At 43.3% G+C, this 18951-nt stretch overlaps 1 protein-coding gene across 1 annotated transcript in view; it reads left to right on the top strand.

The window, feature by feature from the left end:
- The first annotated feature begins 338 nt into the window (after window positions 1–338).
- FZD6 (frizzled class receptor 6) overlaps window positions 339–18951 on the top strand; it is a 36294-nt gene continuing 17681 nt past the window's right edge. The window contains exons 1-2 of the mRNA XM_075270251.1: window positions 339–414; window positions 8057–8417. Coding sequence (XP_075126352.1) covers window positions 8199–8417 — 219 coding nt within the window. The 5' untranslated portion in view covers window positions 339–414; window positions 8057–8198. The remainder of the gene's footprint in view (window positions 415–8056; window positions 8418–18951) is intronic.

Raw genomic sequence — 18951 nt, 5'->3', positions numbered from 1 at the left:
CTGTTCCAGGTCTTGGATTATAACCTTTGCCAGTAATATAATATTAGGTTGATCCCAGCACTCAGGAGCTGATCACTACATCACTGCAAGGCTCTGTCATCCTCCCATAGACTAAAGCTGCCCATTGTAAAGACACCAGTGAAAGTTCAGAGACAGGGGGCTGGAGTAGCCAATCAGAGGGCGTGCCTGCGAGCAGGGGGGCTGGAACAGCCAATCAGAAGCCGTACCCGTACGAGGGGGGCTGCTGCAGCCAATCAGAGGGCGGGCTGCGGAGTGAACTTCAGGAACTTCACATCGTGGATCTCTGGCACTGAGGAGGGAGCGGGTGGCGCAGGCTGTGCGGGATCCGGGTGAGCACCCGCGGGTCACACAGTGTGGATTATACCGGCGGTGACCCTGGACCCAGGCCGGCAGGTGAGATCCAGCCTCGGGCTGTAGTGCGGGATGTCTCCGTCCTGTACTGGGGGTAGGGAGGAGGGATGACAGGCAGGGAAAGGAGGAGGAGGAGGCTTCTCTGCAGGGGACAATGGGAGGCAACCAGGGGGACAATGCAGTGCCAGGGGGGCAACAATGAAAAGATCAGCAGGGTATAAAGGGGCAATAGAGGAGGGAGGGAGGAGTGGGAGAAAGTGTTCTATTCTTCCATGGAAACAGGTGCAGAGGGGTCACGGGGGGCTGGGAGGCTGCATTCTTATGTCACATGATGCCACTTCATTAGGTCAAATTCACACATTGCAGATATGGTCAGAAGCCTAATTCTAGTATGGATACCAAGAAGAGAAGAAGTGTCATCCGTCCAGGAGATCTCTGAAATTACTGACCAGTGTGAATGAGGGTTTAGATAGCATTTGGATAACACCATAACTATACACATTCAGATGGGCCTGCATGTTTATTGCAATAGAGAAGGAGATAAGGGGCTGCCAGACCAGTGGTGCTGCTTATCTCCCACAGGACAGTCCTTCATATCTGATACCTATACATACTCATTGGTAAGAGTTTGTCTGATGTTATACAATATGACTCGCCCTATTTGGTGAGAGATAAGCAGCCGCCCCTGGGCATCTAATAGGGCGCGTCGTATGATTCGTCAGAGGAATAGTATAGATGGATCTGTCTGATGATGGACAACAATGGATCCTCCGAGCTGTCATTGAGTACTCGAGGGTCTATAAGAGATCTGTTTCTCCTTGATATCACCAGATGAGAAGCTTCTGCTTGTAGGATTCTTTCCATACACAATTTCACACGGGCGCTAGCTGGATGGACAACAGCGCAGATGTAAATTTAGAGTTATAGTATACCATGTGTCACCTATAGTAGTAGCTGGTATAGTGGGATGACATTACCATGCACATTGTAAGGCTGTATTCACACCTGGTAGGGTTGTTGCAGGATTTTCTAAAGTGCCCCCTGAATCACTATGTAACTGAATGTCGCCAGAAACCCGCAGTCTTGTCTGGACCATTTCCTCAGTGTAGACATGACATGGGCCTGGTATAGTCATCTGCCTTCTCAGCCATGTCCTAACATAATATCACGGTATAATTACATGCTGATGGTTTCCTCTCCATAAAGCCGCAGTTACCTGACACTTTGTTTAGTCAATTGTTTAATTGCAGACTTATTTATCCAAGTGACAGCTCCGAGTATAAAGTCTGGATGATGGGAATGAGGGACAGCCCAAAACTATGGGGACAATTACCTTCACTGGATTGTATGGTGTGCTGTCACTGATGAATCCTCCGCTGTCAAGTTGTTCTTTTTAGCTGTATGTCTCTGGAAAAGCTGTGTGACGGCAAGTATGGTTGGTGTTAGGGTATATTCACACGTGGCAGTTTTGTTGCATATATGTGACGATCCCATTCATCTGGTATTTTATTTTTATTCTATTAATTGATTTTATTAGTGAGAAAATTCTGCAGAGAATCTCACATCTATCTATCTATAGTATCTATCTATCTATCTATCTATCTATCTATCTATCTATCTATCTATCTGTATCTCATGTCTATCTATCTACAGTATCTATCTATCTATCTATCTACAGTAACTATCTCTTATCTATCTATCTCCTATCTATCTATCTCCTATCTATCTATCTATCTATCTATCTATCTATTATCTGTCATCTATCTATTATCTATCATCTATCTATCTACTGTCTGTCTGCCATCTGCTATATATCTGCATGTATATGCACCTCTCTCTCTCTATCTACAGTCCTATGAAAAAGTTTGGGCACCCCTATTAATCTTAATCATTTTTTGTTCTAAATATTTTGGTGTTTGCAACAGCCATTTCAGTTTGATATATCTAATAACTGATGGACACAGTAATATTTCAGGATTGAAATGAGGTTTATTGTACTAACAGAAAATGTGCAATATGCATTAAACCAAAATTTGACCGGTGCAAAAGTATGGGCACCCTTATCATTTTATTGATTTGAATTCCCCTAACTACTTTTTACTGACTTACTGAAGCACAAAATTGGTTTTGTAACCTCAGTGAGCTTTGAACTTCATAGCCACATGTATCCAATCATAAGAAAAGGTATTTAAGGTGGCCAATTGCAAGTTGATCTCCTATTTGAATCTCCTCTGAAGAGTGGCATCATGGGCTACTCAAAACAACTTTCAAATGATCTGAAAACAAAGATTGTTCAACATAGTTGTTCAGGGGAAGGATACAAAAAGTTGTCTCAGAGATTTAACCTGTCAGTTTCCACTGTGAGGAACATAGTAAGGAAATGGAAGACCACAGGGACAGTTCTTGTTAAGCCCAGAAGTGGCAGGCCAAGAAAAATATCAGAAAGGCAGAGAAGAAGAATGGTGAGAACAGTCAAGGACAATCCACAGACCACCTCCAAAGAGCTGCAGCATCATCTTTCTGCAGATGGTGTCACTGTGCATCGGTCAACTATACAGCGCACTTTGCACAAATAGAAGCTGTATGGGAGAGTGATGAGAAAGAAGCCGTTTCTGCACGTACACCACAAATAGAGTTGCCTGAGGTATGAAAAAGCACATTTGGACAAGGCAGCTTCATTTTGGAAACAAAAATTGAGTTGTTTGGTTATAAAAAAAGGCGTTATGCATGGCGTCCAAAAAGAAACAGCATTCCAAGAAAAACACTTGCTACCCACTGTAAAATTTGGTGGAGGTTCCATCATGCTTTGGGGCTGTGTGGCCAATGCCGGCATCGGGAATCTTGTTAAAGTTGAGAGTCGCATGGATTCCACTCAGTATCAGCAGATTCTTGAGAATAATGTTCAAGAATCAGTGACGAAGTTGAAGTTACGCCGGGGATGGATATTTCAGCAAGACAATGATCCAAAACACCGCTCCAAATCCTCAGGCATTCATGCAGAGGAACAATTACAATGTTCTGGAATGGCCATCCCAGTCCCCAGACCTGAATATCATTGAACATCTGTGGGATGATTTGAAGCGGGCTGTCCATGCTCGGCTGTATCTCCATCCTTCCTACCTAGAATCGTCTGTCTAGCTGCTGTACCTCTATCTGTCTAATCCCCCTATAATCTATTTATCTATCACATATAATTTCTGTTATTCTTGGTGGTGAAATCTTGAATTCCTCTTTAGAGTTCTCGGTATTGGATTTTCACGTTTTCTTTGGCGTGTTTCTAGAATAATGTAAACATTTGCGCAGAGGTCGGCCAGGTTCTATCGAGTGTTTTCACAGGTGTGGATATGTGTGTTTATTTTCATTGGTGACTCCTTCTTGTCACGTCCTGGTGGCAGGAGGAAGGTTTCTGTAACGTGTCTGTAATTTACCTTGGTTTTTGTTATTGGAGGAGTGCTGGGTAACAATGTTGTACCTGTTATACATTGTTCATTAATCCAGTTCCACATGGTCATATTTCCATTTCAGCCTCTGTCACACGGCTGCAGCACCCAGATCTTCTTCCTGTGTCTATGAATCATATGTAGATCACTTAGGGGGCGTTCACACTACTGTTGGATTCCGCTCTGCAATGTCCGTGGTTATTGTCCGTCTGAAATTTCTATTCATTTCAATGGGATTTTATCGTGTTTCCAAATCTAGTATTGCAGGTCAGTTACTTTGAAGTAGAAAGTAGGATCATTTATTTCTATAGATGAATAGACCTGAGATAGATATCTGGATACATATGAAAGGTTCAGAGGTCTCAATAACTCCTCTACAGCAGGGCATAGCTATATGGGATGCTGTAGTAGCAATCACTACTGGGCCCTGGACCCAAAGGGGACCCTAAAGGTTTCTCTACCATGTAGAATATACCACGGTTCTGAATGGCAAAAGGTTGGTACGGGCCCCAGTGCAATATCTGGAGCTTCACAAGGTTTGCCTCTGATACAGGCAGTTTTACACTTTGAAAAAAGTCCCTCTTGTCGACATCTCCCATACATGGACAGCAGATGCCAACACTACAACTAAACATGGCACCCACTCAAGAGCTGAGCAGGATTCGTAGCTGGGGTCTCTGCTGTTTTACTCAGCAGAGATCCAATGTCAGTGCCTGCCATCAGAGACATTTCTGATCACAGGCACTTAAAGTCCTAAAAGTCCAGCCTTTGTATCATTTAATAGCTGCTGCTCCACTGATTCTGGCACAGATGGATTTTTTTCTGTAGTCTCCGCCGTTCCTGAGAAATCAATGCTGTTAGTTTTGGTACCTGATACTATTTAGTCTCTGTACTGTCAGGAGTGCGGTGTCAGGCAGGAGCAGACAAGGGGTGTAATTCTGAGCTCTGACACTGGCTGCCTCTGATTGGAGCTCTGTATCACACCCCCTGCCTGACGCCACCCTTCTGACATTACGGAGCTGAAATAGCACATGAGGCACCAAAGCTACCTGTGCTTGTTGCTCTGGAACGGTGGGAGCTAAAGAGAAAATTCCAACTGTGCTGGAGTCAGCAGGATATTTACCATATATACTCAAGTATAAGCCGACCCGAATATAAGCTGAGGCCCCTAATTTTACCCCCAAAAAACTGGGAAAACTTATTGATTCGAGTATAAGCCTAGGCGGGAAATGCAGCAGCTACTGGAAAATTTCGAAAATGAAAATGGTCGGAGTTTTTGGGTGCAGTAGGTGCTGGGGAGGGGGTGTTTTGGTTGACTGTCTGCCCCTTCCCTGAGCTTGAGGGCTGAGTTTTTTTCCCCCACTTGGAATTCAGCCTGGCTGTATATAGGGGATCTGCAGTGCTCCTATTAACCCCTTCCCGACGGAACAGGAGCACTGCAGATCCCCTATATTCAGTAGACCGGGCACTGTCATACACAGGATACCTAATGTGTTTGTGTGTCACAGTAATTTTCTATTTTTATATGTATTCTAGGGAAAGGAGGGATTTACAAATTTTATTTATTTCATTATTATATATTTTTAAAGCTTCTTTTTTTTCACTATTTTATGAGAGATTCTATACATTACTATTGCGGCTGGACATTAGTTCACAAAAAAGGCCTGACTATTAAAACATAAAATGATTTATCCCATACAGTGAATGCCGTAGTGGAAAAAATACTCCACAAAAATAAGAGGAATGTTTGTACTCTGCCAAAAAAATGCAGTGTGACCTCTGACCAGGACAGACACTGGGCTATTGGAGGTGACATATTTGCTTGCAGAGTTGCAGTGTGGCTAATAACATCTCAGCAATGACATGCCTCTTATTCCTGGATCCTGGTAAAAGAGTGTGAAATTGAGCCTTTTTTTAGATGCAGGGTATCAAGTTGTCAAAAGTGACAGGGCTGACAATCACTTCACCATTTCTTGCCTTGGGGGGAAGTAAGTTACGCAAATGTCACAGGTAATCCTGCCGAGCCCAAAACTAAAGTGGTGTCTGTGTTATAGTAATGCAACCATGGGAAGATACGTGCAAGGAAAGTCCAGGCCCAGCTCGCTTCTTACAATGTACGGACACATGAAAATTCTGGTGCTGGTTTTTCCTGCAGTGGTCGACCTTCTTGCAGGGCCTAAAAACCTAGCTGACCAGAACATTCGGTATTGTTGAGTCTTATCGGCAATTGCTTTGGTTAGTTCTATAAATTCAGATTAGACTTGGATTTTAGGACTCCATGAGGATCCTTAAATTTACATCATGCCCTTTCTGTTACGATATCCTTAAATGTTGCGTATTTCAACCCCAAGGGAAAAAAATCCCTTGCGGTTTTCATCACGTTTCCTTAAAACTACTAAGTGACGCAAACCTGACAGGTAATGTCATGTAATCTTTCTTCCCATTCTCAGCCCATTTTCAAGTGATGTCAACTGGCATTGCAATCAGACGTAACGTCCGGTCACAGAATCTCGAGCCACGGACATTGATGTTGAGTCAATGGGAGACAGAATCAGGTTGTAATCTGCCATAGATTTTTGGGCGTAATCTGCCTCAAAATCAGCGTCAGTTTCCGCCATGTGAACGAGACCAAAAGCTCCTCTAATTCACAAAAATAAGTGAATGAATTCCTATGAAACTGAAAAATCCCAAAGCTCCGGATATTCTCAATAAAATATCAATAATTGTATTATATGATTAAAAAAAAAAATAATTGATCATTTTATTTTAGTAACTTTGTCTCCAGCTCCACCCAAACTGGCCCTAACTTTGCTCTGGATCCACAGCCCTGGTTTTTCCCCTGTATATGATGTGTACATAGCCTAGAAAAAGTGTTATTAGGTGCGTTAATATAAAGGCGCCATAAATATCTATACATCCATGTGTGTATATGACATCTTCATCCCCCCTAAGTCAAGCAATGTGACCCTATGGATATATGTAGCTCTAGGTTCATTATATCATATGGCTAAAAACAAACAAAACTATGTTGTGAGCCCAGCAGAGCCATATTGTAGCCGCAGGTCAGTGGTCGGAGCCGTCCTCGGGCAGGGTGTTACTAGTTGTCATATTTACTTGCTAATGGCAGGAGGAGCCTTCCGTGTATACGAAAAGTCCCAGTCTAAACACCATTAATCTGTAGCGTCTCCGCAGCCGGTTATACAGTAGGCTGAAGGTAAAGGAATATCTGATTTTAGGATTTTAAGACTAGCAGATCCTTATCAGTTGGTCCCGGGGCTAGTGCTTCTTGGTGGTGGGTGTATAATGACCATTGTGGCACCTATACACATGAAGATGTCAGCGAACAGGGAGAGGGAGACCCTGGGTCGTAGCTTTAGAGGTTGCTGGAATAGTAGTCGCACCAGAGCCCACCTGCCGCATAAGAAGACACAACTATTATAAGTGGTAGGAAGGAGCCCTGTTATAGATTTTGCAAGACTGGCCAAATTATGATAAACAACTCAATAACAAAACAGCCAGGGCAATATAGGCATAAAAAACAAAAAACCCGGACCAAAAAGAATATATCAAAAATATATAAATTTTATTAATATAAAAATACACAAACATGTAAACATAAATAATAATAAATGGAGGAGCTGAAGTGTCCACACTAAATGAGCAGGTGAGAATGTGGCATGTAAAAATGTACTAAATCAGCTGAAGTGCCAAACATACCAAAACAGCAAAAATATATAAACCCATATATATATAAAGAAGAGTGAACAACAAATGCCTGAGTGAATGTGAAAAATAAGGTAATGAATATCACATAACTGCAACGTGCAACTCTAAATGGAAGAAGTGAAAAAACACTGAGGTAAGATATAAATTACTGTGAAACCCAATGAATACCAAACGTAGGATAATAAAGGTATGCATGAAACTCCCTGTAAAGCTGTTACCTATACCACATACACAGCCTGCCCACGCCCGACGCGCGTTTCGCTCAAAAAGAGCTTCGTCAAGGGACCAAATTATATCTAGCAAAAACTATAGAATAGGTAATAACCCAACCTTGGATGGAAGATGTGGGACATTGTCAAATGGGTGAACAATTATAAGGAACAGCCAACGGATGCAGTAACGTGTGTGTAGTCCTAATTTATGCAGGCGGTACCAGTATACAAGTGAGATTAAAATCTGTCACACTCATGTTATTATTTTTTACTAACCGCCTTCCTATTTTTTCCCCCTATAAACAGGATGCCCGCCAGAAGTAACTGCTGTAGTATCGCACTGCCTGACATCTTATTACCTCCAGGAGATGTTCGCTGCAAGGACACGTCACCATTCATAGTTTCCTAACCTCACATATTTCATGAGACTCCGTTCAGACTGGATTTAATGTACCGTCATAACGTCAAGGCTCAGCTGTCCGCCAAGATGTGGTGTTTTGGGGTTACCATCTTGTCCACCATACTGCTGCCTGTTATGGAAGGTCATAGTTTGTTCACTTGTGAACCCATCATGGTGCCTAGGTGTATGGGAATGTCCTATAATATGACCTTCTTTCCAAACCTTTTGGAGCACTACGACCAAGCGATCGCAGCTACTAGAATGGAAGTAAGTGTCTCTAATTCTCTATAAAATAGTTATTTTATGATGGCTATCTCAATTAAAAGAAAAACTGTATGGCTTGTTGTAGGGTAACTGGGTATGGTTCCCTTACTACTGACCGTCGGGGTCAAACTCCCATAGATCCAATATTCATCACCATTGGTGACTAATGTTCAAAGATGGAAGAAAGATCAGATTAAAGGGAGCCTGTCAGACATACTTGGGACACTAAACTACACACACTTCCTTATGGGCTGGTTTAGTGTATCAAATATGCCAACACCGTTCCTCTCCATCCACTTCCTTGAAGCAATGCGCATGAGCCTGGAGATGAGCAGCGTCAGGTGATATATGGAAGCTGCTCATCTACTGAAGTAACATGCATCCTATACTAGCTTGAATATGCATAAATCTGTCTTTTGGATGCATTGTGACATTACAAGCAATGACATGGAAGTTACACCATAGGATAGTAAACACCAGTGTGACACCATAATAACATAAAATCCAAATCTGCAGGATTTTTGGTTGCAAATTGCATTCGACGTTGTCAGCATAGACTTCAATGTCTTGTTTGACTTCAACCCACTTGCAACCAGTGTACAGGTCGTTTTTTTTGTAACTATTTTTCGGACTATAAGACGCACTTTTTTTCCCCAAAATTTGGGGGGAAAAGAAGGGTGCGTCTTATAGTCTGAATGTGGCGCCTGGCATCCGCTGTAATAGAGAGGTAGTGATAGACGCCGGGGCCTGAGACATCGCTGCGCTCCTCTGCCCTGCATGAAGCCAGCAGCGGCGATGCTATTCCGCTCCTCCGTCCCCCCGCCGCTGGCTTCAGGCAGGGCAGAGGAGCGATGTCTCAGGCCCCGGCACCTGTGCTGGCGTCTATCCCTCGCCGGCATCCGCCTCTCTAGTACAGCGGATGCCGGGTCAGTATCGGTGGCCCCTTCTCCCCCGGGGCTGGTCCCCACCGGCCCCGTACCTGTGAAGTTGCAGGCCGGCTCCTGCGCGGCGATATCGCAGGAGCCGACCTGTACGGGTGACAGCCGGGAGCCTAATGAGGCTCCCCGGCCTGTCACGGCTATATTAGTATTGCGGCTGGTCTCTATGACCAGCCGTAATACTAATAGACAGAATGTCCCATAGACGGCAATACAGTTGTATTGCCGTCTATGGGACTTGCAATCAAGTGACCGCAGGTTCAAGCCCCCGGGGGGGAATAAAATAGTAAAAAAAAAAAAAAAAAAAAAAAAAAAAAAAAAAGCTTTAAAAATATATAATAAAGATATGAAATAAATAAAAGTTCTAAATCACCTCCTGTTTTTTTTTTTCAATACAAGGTGATCTAAGAAATAGATATTCCCCAAAATGGTATAACTAAAAAGTACATCTGGCCCCGCAAAAAAAAAAACACTCTATGCGTCCCCGTACAGCTGCAGGGTCACCTGTGAATGTGGCCTTGCAGCTGTTGCAAAACTACAACTCCCATATATTAAATATTTTACCAGTTTTTGCTTCAAAATTTTTTTTCCCTATTTTCCTCCTCTAAAACCTAGGTGCGTCTTATAGTCCAGTGCGTCTTATAGTCCTAAAAATACGGTAATAAATATTACAAATCCATTTTTTGGGTGCACTGTTTACAATACGTATATCCAGCTTGCTGTTGCACAACCATACAGTAGTTGCCCTGCAGCCCTCAACGGATGTTGTCTGGATTTTGCAGTAATTCCTTTTATGTTTTTGGAAGAAAAATCTTTATTGACTGACAGTGTATAGTGTGCCGATAATAGGCAGCATAGGCTGTTTTTACTATAGTGGTGTGAAGGCAGCTCTTCTCCAAGGAAAGCAAGTGTGACATGGTTGTGCAGCTTTAGGGCCTGTTCACACAGAGGAATTTGGAGCTGATTTTGAGGCAGAGCCGAACACCATTTGGAATCTGGCTCTCAAGAATGAGAAAAGAAGTATCTTGCTAGATCTTTCTATGGTTTCACGGAAACTGCATTGCAAGGCTCAGACTAGTCTCAGATAAAGTGGGGCTAATGTGGGTGCAAATCTCCATAGGGACATCTATCTTCTCCTTCCCTTACTGTGGACTGGCTCCTCTCTGCAGTCTTAGCTCCTCAGGTGTCTGTACATTGTCCCTGTATCTCGGCCATACAGAGAGAGCATCGATCACTCATGTGCACTAAGTACTGGCGCTGTGCTCACGGGACATCATACTACTAAAACGCATTGGCCAGCAAGACTAAAACATTGGTGTAGCAGACTCAAAAGGTATGTGTCCTGAGCAACCCCTTTAAGGATTATCCACAGTACATAAAAATGTATAAACAACTGAATAAAGCATAAAATGAAAAAAATAAAAATAATTTGTACTTACCGTATATACTCGAGTATAAGCTGAATTTTTAAGCGCAGTTTTTAAGCACAGTAGCTGCTACATTTTCCCCCTAGGCTTATACTCGAGTCAATAAGTTTTCCCAGTTTTTTTGTGGTAAAATTAGGGGGGTCGGCTTATATTCGGGTCGGCTTATACTCGAGTATATACAGTAGCTGCTACATTTGCCCCCTAAGCTTATACTCAAGTCAATAAGTTTTCCCAGTTTTTTGTGTTAAAATGAGGGGGGTCGGCTTATATTCAGGTCGGCTTATACTCGAGTATATACGGTACCTGTCAACATCCCCGATGCTCCAGTGCTAATTCTCTGGTGGTCCTGGTAGCCTCCATCAATGGCTGCAGTGTTCACGTGCAATATTTGTGTCATCGATGGAAGACATGTCGGTAGTTTTATGATGTGACCCGAAATACAGTCGGAATCCAATGCTGAGGTACTAGGGAAACCGAGAGGTTAGCATTTTAAAAAAAAAAAAATTTATGCTATTTGCAGTTGTTTATATAATGTGGATAAAAGTTTTATTTTTTTCTTGTACTGTTGCTTTCTTCCTACACAATGTTCACCCTACAGGAATCTATGTATGGTTTCCTAAATCTAAATTCACATCTGCACTGGAGTCTGCATTGGAGATTCCTTCGATGAGTCCTTCGAAAATTGGTGGAGAGAAAAGTCCCCCTCTTAGAACCCCAATTTTTCAACTAGCTTAGAAAGAGCCATTCCCTCTCTGGTCGGTGCAGTATAAATAGACAACTTGTGCCCTGCAAAGGAAATTTTTTATCCAAACACAACTTCCCTAAGCTTATAGACTGAGGTTACAAAAACTGGACCCAAGCAGTTGTTTTTGTTACAAAAAAGGCTGTAAAGATAAAAATATTTCAGTGTGATGGTCAGTCTGTCCGCTAGATTTGTCTGTGCTTTCTTATCAGCTAGGACAGATGACCTTGGCATATTTTACTTTTAGTTGGGTCTTGGAGATATAACACTGTGATCTGCAGAAACAAGAAGGGGTAAAACTAGGTTTGGGCTGATGGTAGGATTTGCTTTGCCAGTGAATGTAAAAAAATATGTTTTACATTATTTTCTGTAAGTATCCATGTAAAGACGGATGAAATAAAATAACAAAAAAACAAAACAAGTTAGCTCCTGAAATTGTCTGATGCCTTAAAGGGGTTGTCCAGGGAGTTTAGCTGATTTGGTGGACTCAGGAGTTCTGTCTTGGTTTCAGTCCTCAGATCATGTGATCGAAAGCAACCCTCTGCCCCCTTGGCTGCTCAGCCCACTCACTCCTCCCCTAATCTGCTATGGAGGGCTCGGTTTTGTGGGATTGGTCACATGATCAGGTGGTCAATTATCAAGAGTCCACCGAATTAGGTAAGTAAATCTAAATTCCCCAGACAACCCCTTTAAGGCTGAGGCCCCACGTTGCGGAGAAGTTGCATTTTTTGTTGCACAGTCTGCTTGATGTTTTTTTGAGCCTAAATCAGGAGAGAATATAGCATAATGCAGAACAATAAGCTGTTGCTTTATTTTCCATTCCTTTTCAAGCCACTCTTGGCTTTGGCTCAAAAAACAGCAGCGACATCTGTATTTTTATATGCAGCTTTTCTGCAATGAGTGGACTCAGCCCCCACTGTCTAATTTTTCTTGTTAGATGGTCCGCCATCTATAAGCTAATCACATCAATCCACTGTAAATTATGGGAGTGCTTGGCAGTAAGGAATTCAATTTTCCTGCAGTGCCCCCACAGGAAAAAGGAAGTATTACACTTTTTCCATTTCAATTAATGGATGGTCTGTGGATAATCATACACATTAGGAAGAGTGTGTGCCTACATAGGCATATGGAGACTTACAAGTCATTCCTGCTCTGCTAGGGATTCTGAGTAAAAAATATGCAAATCTATTCTCCAGGATGTAATTAGGAGAACAGTGCCTCTGTATGCCACCCTCTAGGAGCAGCCCCCTTAACATCATGCATGACTCAGTTAATAAGCCTACTGACATGATGCGGGGTTTATTGCCAAACTAGTATTTCTATTCCAAAAGGAACAGATTCCCAGCTATGGACAGCGCTGTTTCGGTCTTTTGGCCCTCCTCAGCATAGCGCAGGGATACTAGTTTGGCAGAGTGAGAGACTATAGACGAGGGTCAGGGGATAATCATACACATTAGGGAGAGTGTGTGCCTACATAGGCGTACAGAGACTTACAAGTCATTCCTGCTCCGCTAGGGATTTTGGCTAAAAAATATGCAAATCTATTCTCCAGGATGTAATTAGGAGAACAGTGTAGGCACATGCTCTCCCTAATTTGTATGATAATCCCCTGACCCTCGTCTATAGTCTCTCACTCTGCCAAACTAGTATCCCTGCGCTATGCTAAGGAGTTCCAAAAGACCGAAACAGCACTGTCCATAGCTGGGAATCTGTTCCTTTTGGAATAGAAATACTAGTTTGGCAATAAACCCCGCATCATGTCAGTAGGCTTATTAACTGAGTCATGCATGATGTTAAGGGGGGCTGCTCCTAGAGGGCAGCATACAGAGGCACTGTTCTCCTAATTAAATCCTGGAGAATAGATTTGCATATTTTTACCTGGATGGTCTGTGTAATGCTTGGTAATGCCGAATCTTTCACAGTAGGAGACCATCCTTGTGCTATGAACTTTTGGAATCCCCTAACTTTCTAAACTAGACAATCCCTCAAAGTCTTTATATTGTCCGCCCCTCTGTTATGCTCCAGATCAGCCTTACTATTCAAACTTTTTATTGCTTTTTACCACGTGACGTAATCGAGTATAAAAGCCGCTTTTATCATCTTCAAGTTGTCTTCCCCTCTGAGTGATAAATCAGAGGAAATTTGCTCTTTCCCATTTCTTGGAGTCAATATTTTGACCTGCTTGTCACCGAGCCGTTGGAAGTCATTTTCTTCCCATCTCTCAGTGAAGGTTTTTTCTAGTCCCGGCCTTGTATAATGCTTGTCTTGTTTGGAATGTTTGGCCGCGTAGACTGAGGCTTTGTTCTGCGACTTGCAAGACGAAACGGCGTTCTTTAGTCTGGCACCGAGCCATAGAAAACAATGGCATTTCCACGGCAGGGCTCACAGGTTTCATCAAGCGCAGGAACTTGCTTAGATACTGTATCACTTGGTAGTTTACATGGCCTGAATAAAAGATTTTTTGCTGGCGTCTCTGGGTTAGTTGCTGGGCCAACATCACTAAGGTCATTTATTAGTTAAGAGCGTGTTTCGGATTACGTAAAAGCTCTATTACCTCCCCCCATAACACCCCCACAATTTTTTTCCATGGCAGGTTATGAAACCCTTTCTTCTGTAATTGCTCCTACATTTTGCTCATTGTTCTTGTTGTTTGTCGCCTGCAGCATTTCCATAGCTTGTCAACCTTAGCGTGACAGGAACTAACACACATGCAAATAGGCCATGAGAATTGGGCCTTACATCTCAGCGTTATTGCTAGGATAGGCCACCATTGTCCAATATGGGCGATGAAGGAGCTGTAGTGCTGGCTTAGTCCGTTGGGTGCTAGGGGCAAAAAAGACAGATTTTCTTTTAGGCCTTATTTACACGTATTTTCGGTTCATGTGTTGTCTACACAGGCCCTGTAGTAAATACACTATTTCAGTATACGGACGTGGAGACCAGACTTGTTCTCTGTGGACATACAGACTCTCCACCACAAACAAAACATTGTCCATTTGTTGTGGCTACAACTTGCTTTTTCACTTTTTCATGTGAACCTGCCCTTAGAGAACTTCATAAAGCTCTCCTGAGGGAAATGGACATCATGGTAGACTAGTAGGGAAGGCCCAGGGTTCGGTTTAAAGCCATTAGGTAAGGCAAGCCTTAGGCCTTATTGTCCAGTGTTCTCGCTAAAGCCTTATTGACACATCCGCCTATCATGTACGTGTGGTGTCCACAATTTCACGCCATATATACCTATTTTTTTCAGTTTGTTTTTTCAGGCATTCATGCTTTTTTATTTGCTGATGCATTCAGTGACTTCAATTAACGTTTAGGGTCCATTCACACGGAGGAAAATGGCGCTTTATTTGGCGTTGAATTTCCCATGCTGAAAAAAAAGCCACCCATTAACTTCAATGGGTGCCACTAGCTTTTTTTTTTCCACTAGCAGAATTTTCCATGGCTATGAGAATTTTTTTTTTTCAGCGTGGAAAATTCAGCGCCAAATAAAGCACCATTTTCCTCCTTGTGAATGGACCCTTATGGGTATGTGAAGAAAAAAAAAAAAACCTAGGCCTGAACATCATGGTGGAAATGGTAGCAACTACGGGGCCCAGTTGCCTCCCTACAGTATATTAGGACACGAGTATCACACATAGCACATGGTAAGTGAAGGCCATGTTACAGATTTTGCATTGGCTCCCAGAAGCTTCAGGTTATTCCTCTGGCTGCAAAGCCTCCAACCACTGTTGTATAGGTTCCTCCATGTGACGTATGTAGAGAGATATTTTCCATGTCCACCTATAGAAACCCTATTACGACTCTATACAAAACAGACTTATTATACGGTCACGTGAATGAGCCCTAACACTCTTGAGCAAAATGCCACAGTCTTGTTCTCCGAAGTCTATTAGAGACTGTTATAGCAGGCAAATATAAGATCATCAGACATTATAGAGGCAGCCGATATTGCTTGCGCATTGGACTGTGTTTCCTTTACATACAGTGGCGTAACTAGAAATGGCGGGGCCCCGTGGCGAACTTTTGACATGGCCCCCCTACCGACGCCGAAGACCTCGACCGACCCCCTCCTACGCATTCCTGCACTCTCTGTTATGCCCCATAGTGGCCTCTGCACACAGTATTATGTCCCTTAGTGGCCCCTGCACACAGTATTATGTCCCTCAGTGGCCCCTGCACACAGTATTATGTCCCTCAGTGGCCCCTGCACACAGTATTATCCCCCATAGTGGCCCCTGCACACAGTATTATCCCCCATAGTGGCCCCTGCACACAGTATTATATCCCATAGTGGCCCCTGTACACAGTATTATCCCCAATAGTGGCCCCTGCACACAGTATAATCCCCCATAGTGGCTCCTGCACACAGTATTATCCCCCATAGTGTCCCCTGCACACAGTATTATGTCCCACTGTGGACCACCCATAAACAATTATTATACTCTGGGGTCTTTTCAGACCCCAGTGTATAATAATCGGAGATCCAAAGAGCATTAAAAAACCACTGTTGCTCACCTATCTCCCGGCTCCTACGCTGTCGGCCTCCGAAGTAGTCCATCTTCAATTACATCAGACGTCACATGACCCGGGACGCAGGCCGGGGTCATGAGACGTCAGACGACTAAGCCGAAGCCTGCCCGGATTGTGGAGAGGTAAGTAACAGTGTTTTTTCTTACCTCTCATAGGCCGCCGATCATTATACTCGGAGGTCCGAAAAGACCCCCGAGTATAATGATAGCAGCGGTAGTGGCTGTCACCGGACCCTAATGTCCCGGGCCCTGTGGCATCTGCCTCTGCTACTATGGCAGTAGTTACGCCACTGGTCACATACCTCTGCTGATCCCTCAATACGTCTTGTTACATTCTACACTTCGTGGTTAACAATCAACTAAGGCCATTCATGAGCCCTCGTGTGAGGCTCGGTGGGGAAGGAAGTCATGGCGTATGGCTTGTTTCCAACCAACCCTTAAGGAATGTGCTAATGTTTATCCAGATACCAAGCATCGATCTGCAGATTTGATCTCCATTTTAACCCCCCCAAGGGCTTTTAAGGTGATTATGAGGGCAGATCTACCTGTGAGATGTTCGTAGGAATACCCTTCATCAGTAAAGCAGGTCACTGCATCGTAATATTCCTGCTGCATTTTTTACTTATAGGGGGTATTATGTGCAAAGTTAATGCTCTAGTGGTGTTTAGAGGGTTAATCGATTTGACAGGTGGCACCGAGGTGCATGAACCACCCTGAACACATTACATAAAACCAGTTGTGCTGGTATACTGCTAACTGGTCAGACGCTCTCTCCTGCTGCACTGTATATTCTAAACTCAAATCCCATCCCCCCCTTCCTTGCCTTTTTCTGTCCAGTTAGTTCACACTCTGCAGATTTGGTGCAGCAATTTCTTTTACATGTCTGTAATGGATTTCAGTTGTAGAAACAAATCTGCCGTGTGTGAACATTGTCTTAGCCTAGACTGTGGTAGAAAACGGAAATATGCTGTTTTGCACCAGAGGGGCTCCCGTTTTACATACATTTGAGTATGCGGAGGGATCCGTGAAAACCAACAAAAATAGAAAATTACTTTTTTCATTTGCCAGTCTGTTACAAAAAATCACTTATGTGAAAAAACGGCATTCACATACAGTGAATTTACTGCAGCCGTGCGAATATAGGCTTAGAGAACAAGCTATATTATGGTGGAGGCCAAGAACGTTCCAGAGCAAGAACCTTGTGCAATGACCTTGTGCAAGCAAGACGCAACAGTCACAGAAAATCCAAACCTCTTGGATTTTTGGTCAAGTCGCACACAACTTCACTAACATCTATCTGACTTCAGTCACACAAGAATTAAAAAGTCAATGTGGTGTCTGTGAAAGTGGGGGCCAAACGGATGTAAATCGACTGTGATGTAAGGCCTGGTTCACATCTGCATTTGGTACTTTTTTCTCCGCATGATTCATGCGGAAAATACACGGACCTCATTATGGTCTATGGGGTCTGTGTGGTTTCTTAGTTAACCGCTTTTTAATGCATATAGATCTCCAAGCGGACTCCCTGAACAGAATACCGAACACCGATGTGAACCAGGCCTGAGACCTTGAAGGTTATGCTTGACTGCAACTCACGTGTGACGGGTCTACTTTTTGGCTGTTTTCCGCACAAATATTTTTGGTTGTGCAGCTTCTTTGTGACTTTCTTTTATGTGGCACGTGGCACCGTGTAGCCTGCCTGAAGGGACCTGCTGACTCAACAACCTTGGTGTTTCATAAGTTGCACCAAACAGTGCACCAAACTACTCCATAAGATATGTTATGTTCTTATGTGGCAGGAATTTTGCTGCAAGTCTATGTCACAGTCCATGTGGTTTACATCTGCAGCACGCTGTATATTCTGCATGGATTTGTGTACTAGCTTTGTAACACCGTATCCTTCATTGTCAGCCTGACGTGTAGCTGCCTAGAGGTTATTTTTCCTATTCTGTTATGTTCAGACCTGAGCTGTTGCCATACAGACATATAAAGGCTGTAAGTGTCAAACCCTAAGACCTGCCACCCTAGGTGATGACCCATGGATGCCCTGGGTGTAGGGACTATATTGCCATACTAGACTTTATTACTGAAGCCTGTTCTTACTCTTATTATAAGTCCCTACGTATAACTATATGTCATCCCACATAGTCCCATAAATATTCTATGTAAAGAACATGTGCATGGCAGTAACCACATGTTCCCATGTGCTGCTAGGGTGCGGCTAGTTGTTGACTGGCATAGCAGATATTGCCCAAGGCTGAAAGAAAAGTGGAGGGTTGGGATAACATGTATAACATTGCCGAGGCATATTTACAAGTAACACTTACTGTGGAATTTCCTATAAAGGTTGGATAGACATGTGCAAATCAGGTGAATCATGTCCTGTAGGGGTTAATAAGGACGATCAGACATTCCCACAATCACCTTGTATCTACTATTAGGCCCAGAGGTGTAACTTGAAGCTCCCCGGCCCAATGTAAAATGAGTAATGGGACCCATCTATCATATACCATTTATAATACAGACATGGCAGAGAGGCCTTTGGGTCCCCACAGGCAACAGGGTCTGGGTGTGACTGCTACCCCCGCTCTTCTTATACCACTAAATAAACCTCACGCCTGTGGCCGTATTATGTTTTTGTACCAGCCAAAAGTTGCACAGAAATCTATCGGGTTATGCACTGTAGTATACTTTCCTCCCTTCTCCATCCATGTGTTTCAGATTTTATATGGAGGAACTTTTTTTTTTTTTCTATAGTGAGGGTCTTTTTTATGTTTTGCTGTAGGGTTATAGGTTGGACTTGATGGATTCGCCATCTTCATCCGACCTCATCTACTTTGTAACTATGTATCACAGGGTGGTGTATAAGGCTGCAGACATTCGGGGAATGACCATAGT

Source organism: Leptodactylus fuscus, chromosome 4 (assembly GCF_031893055.1).
Source record: "Leptodactylus fuscus isolate aLepFus1 chromosome 4, aLepFus1.hap2, whole genome shotgun sequence".
Taxonomy (NCBI): domain Eukaryota; kingdom Metazoa; phylum Chordata; class Amphibia; order Anura; family Leptodactylidae; genus Leptodactylus; species Leptodactylus fuscus.
This window is presented reverse-complemented; position numbering and strand designations above follow the sequence as displayed.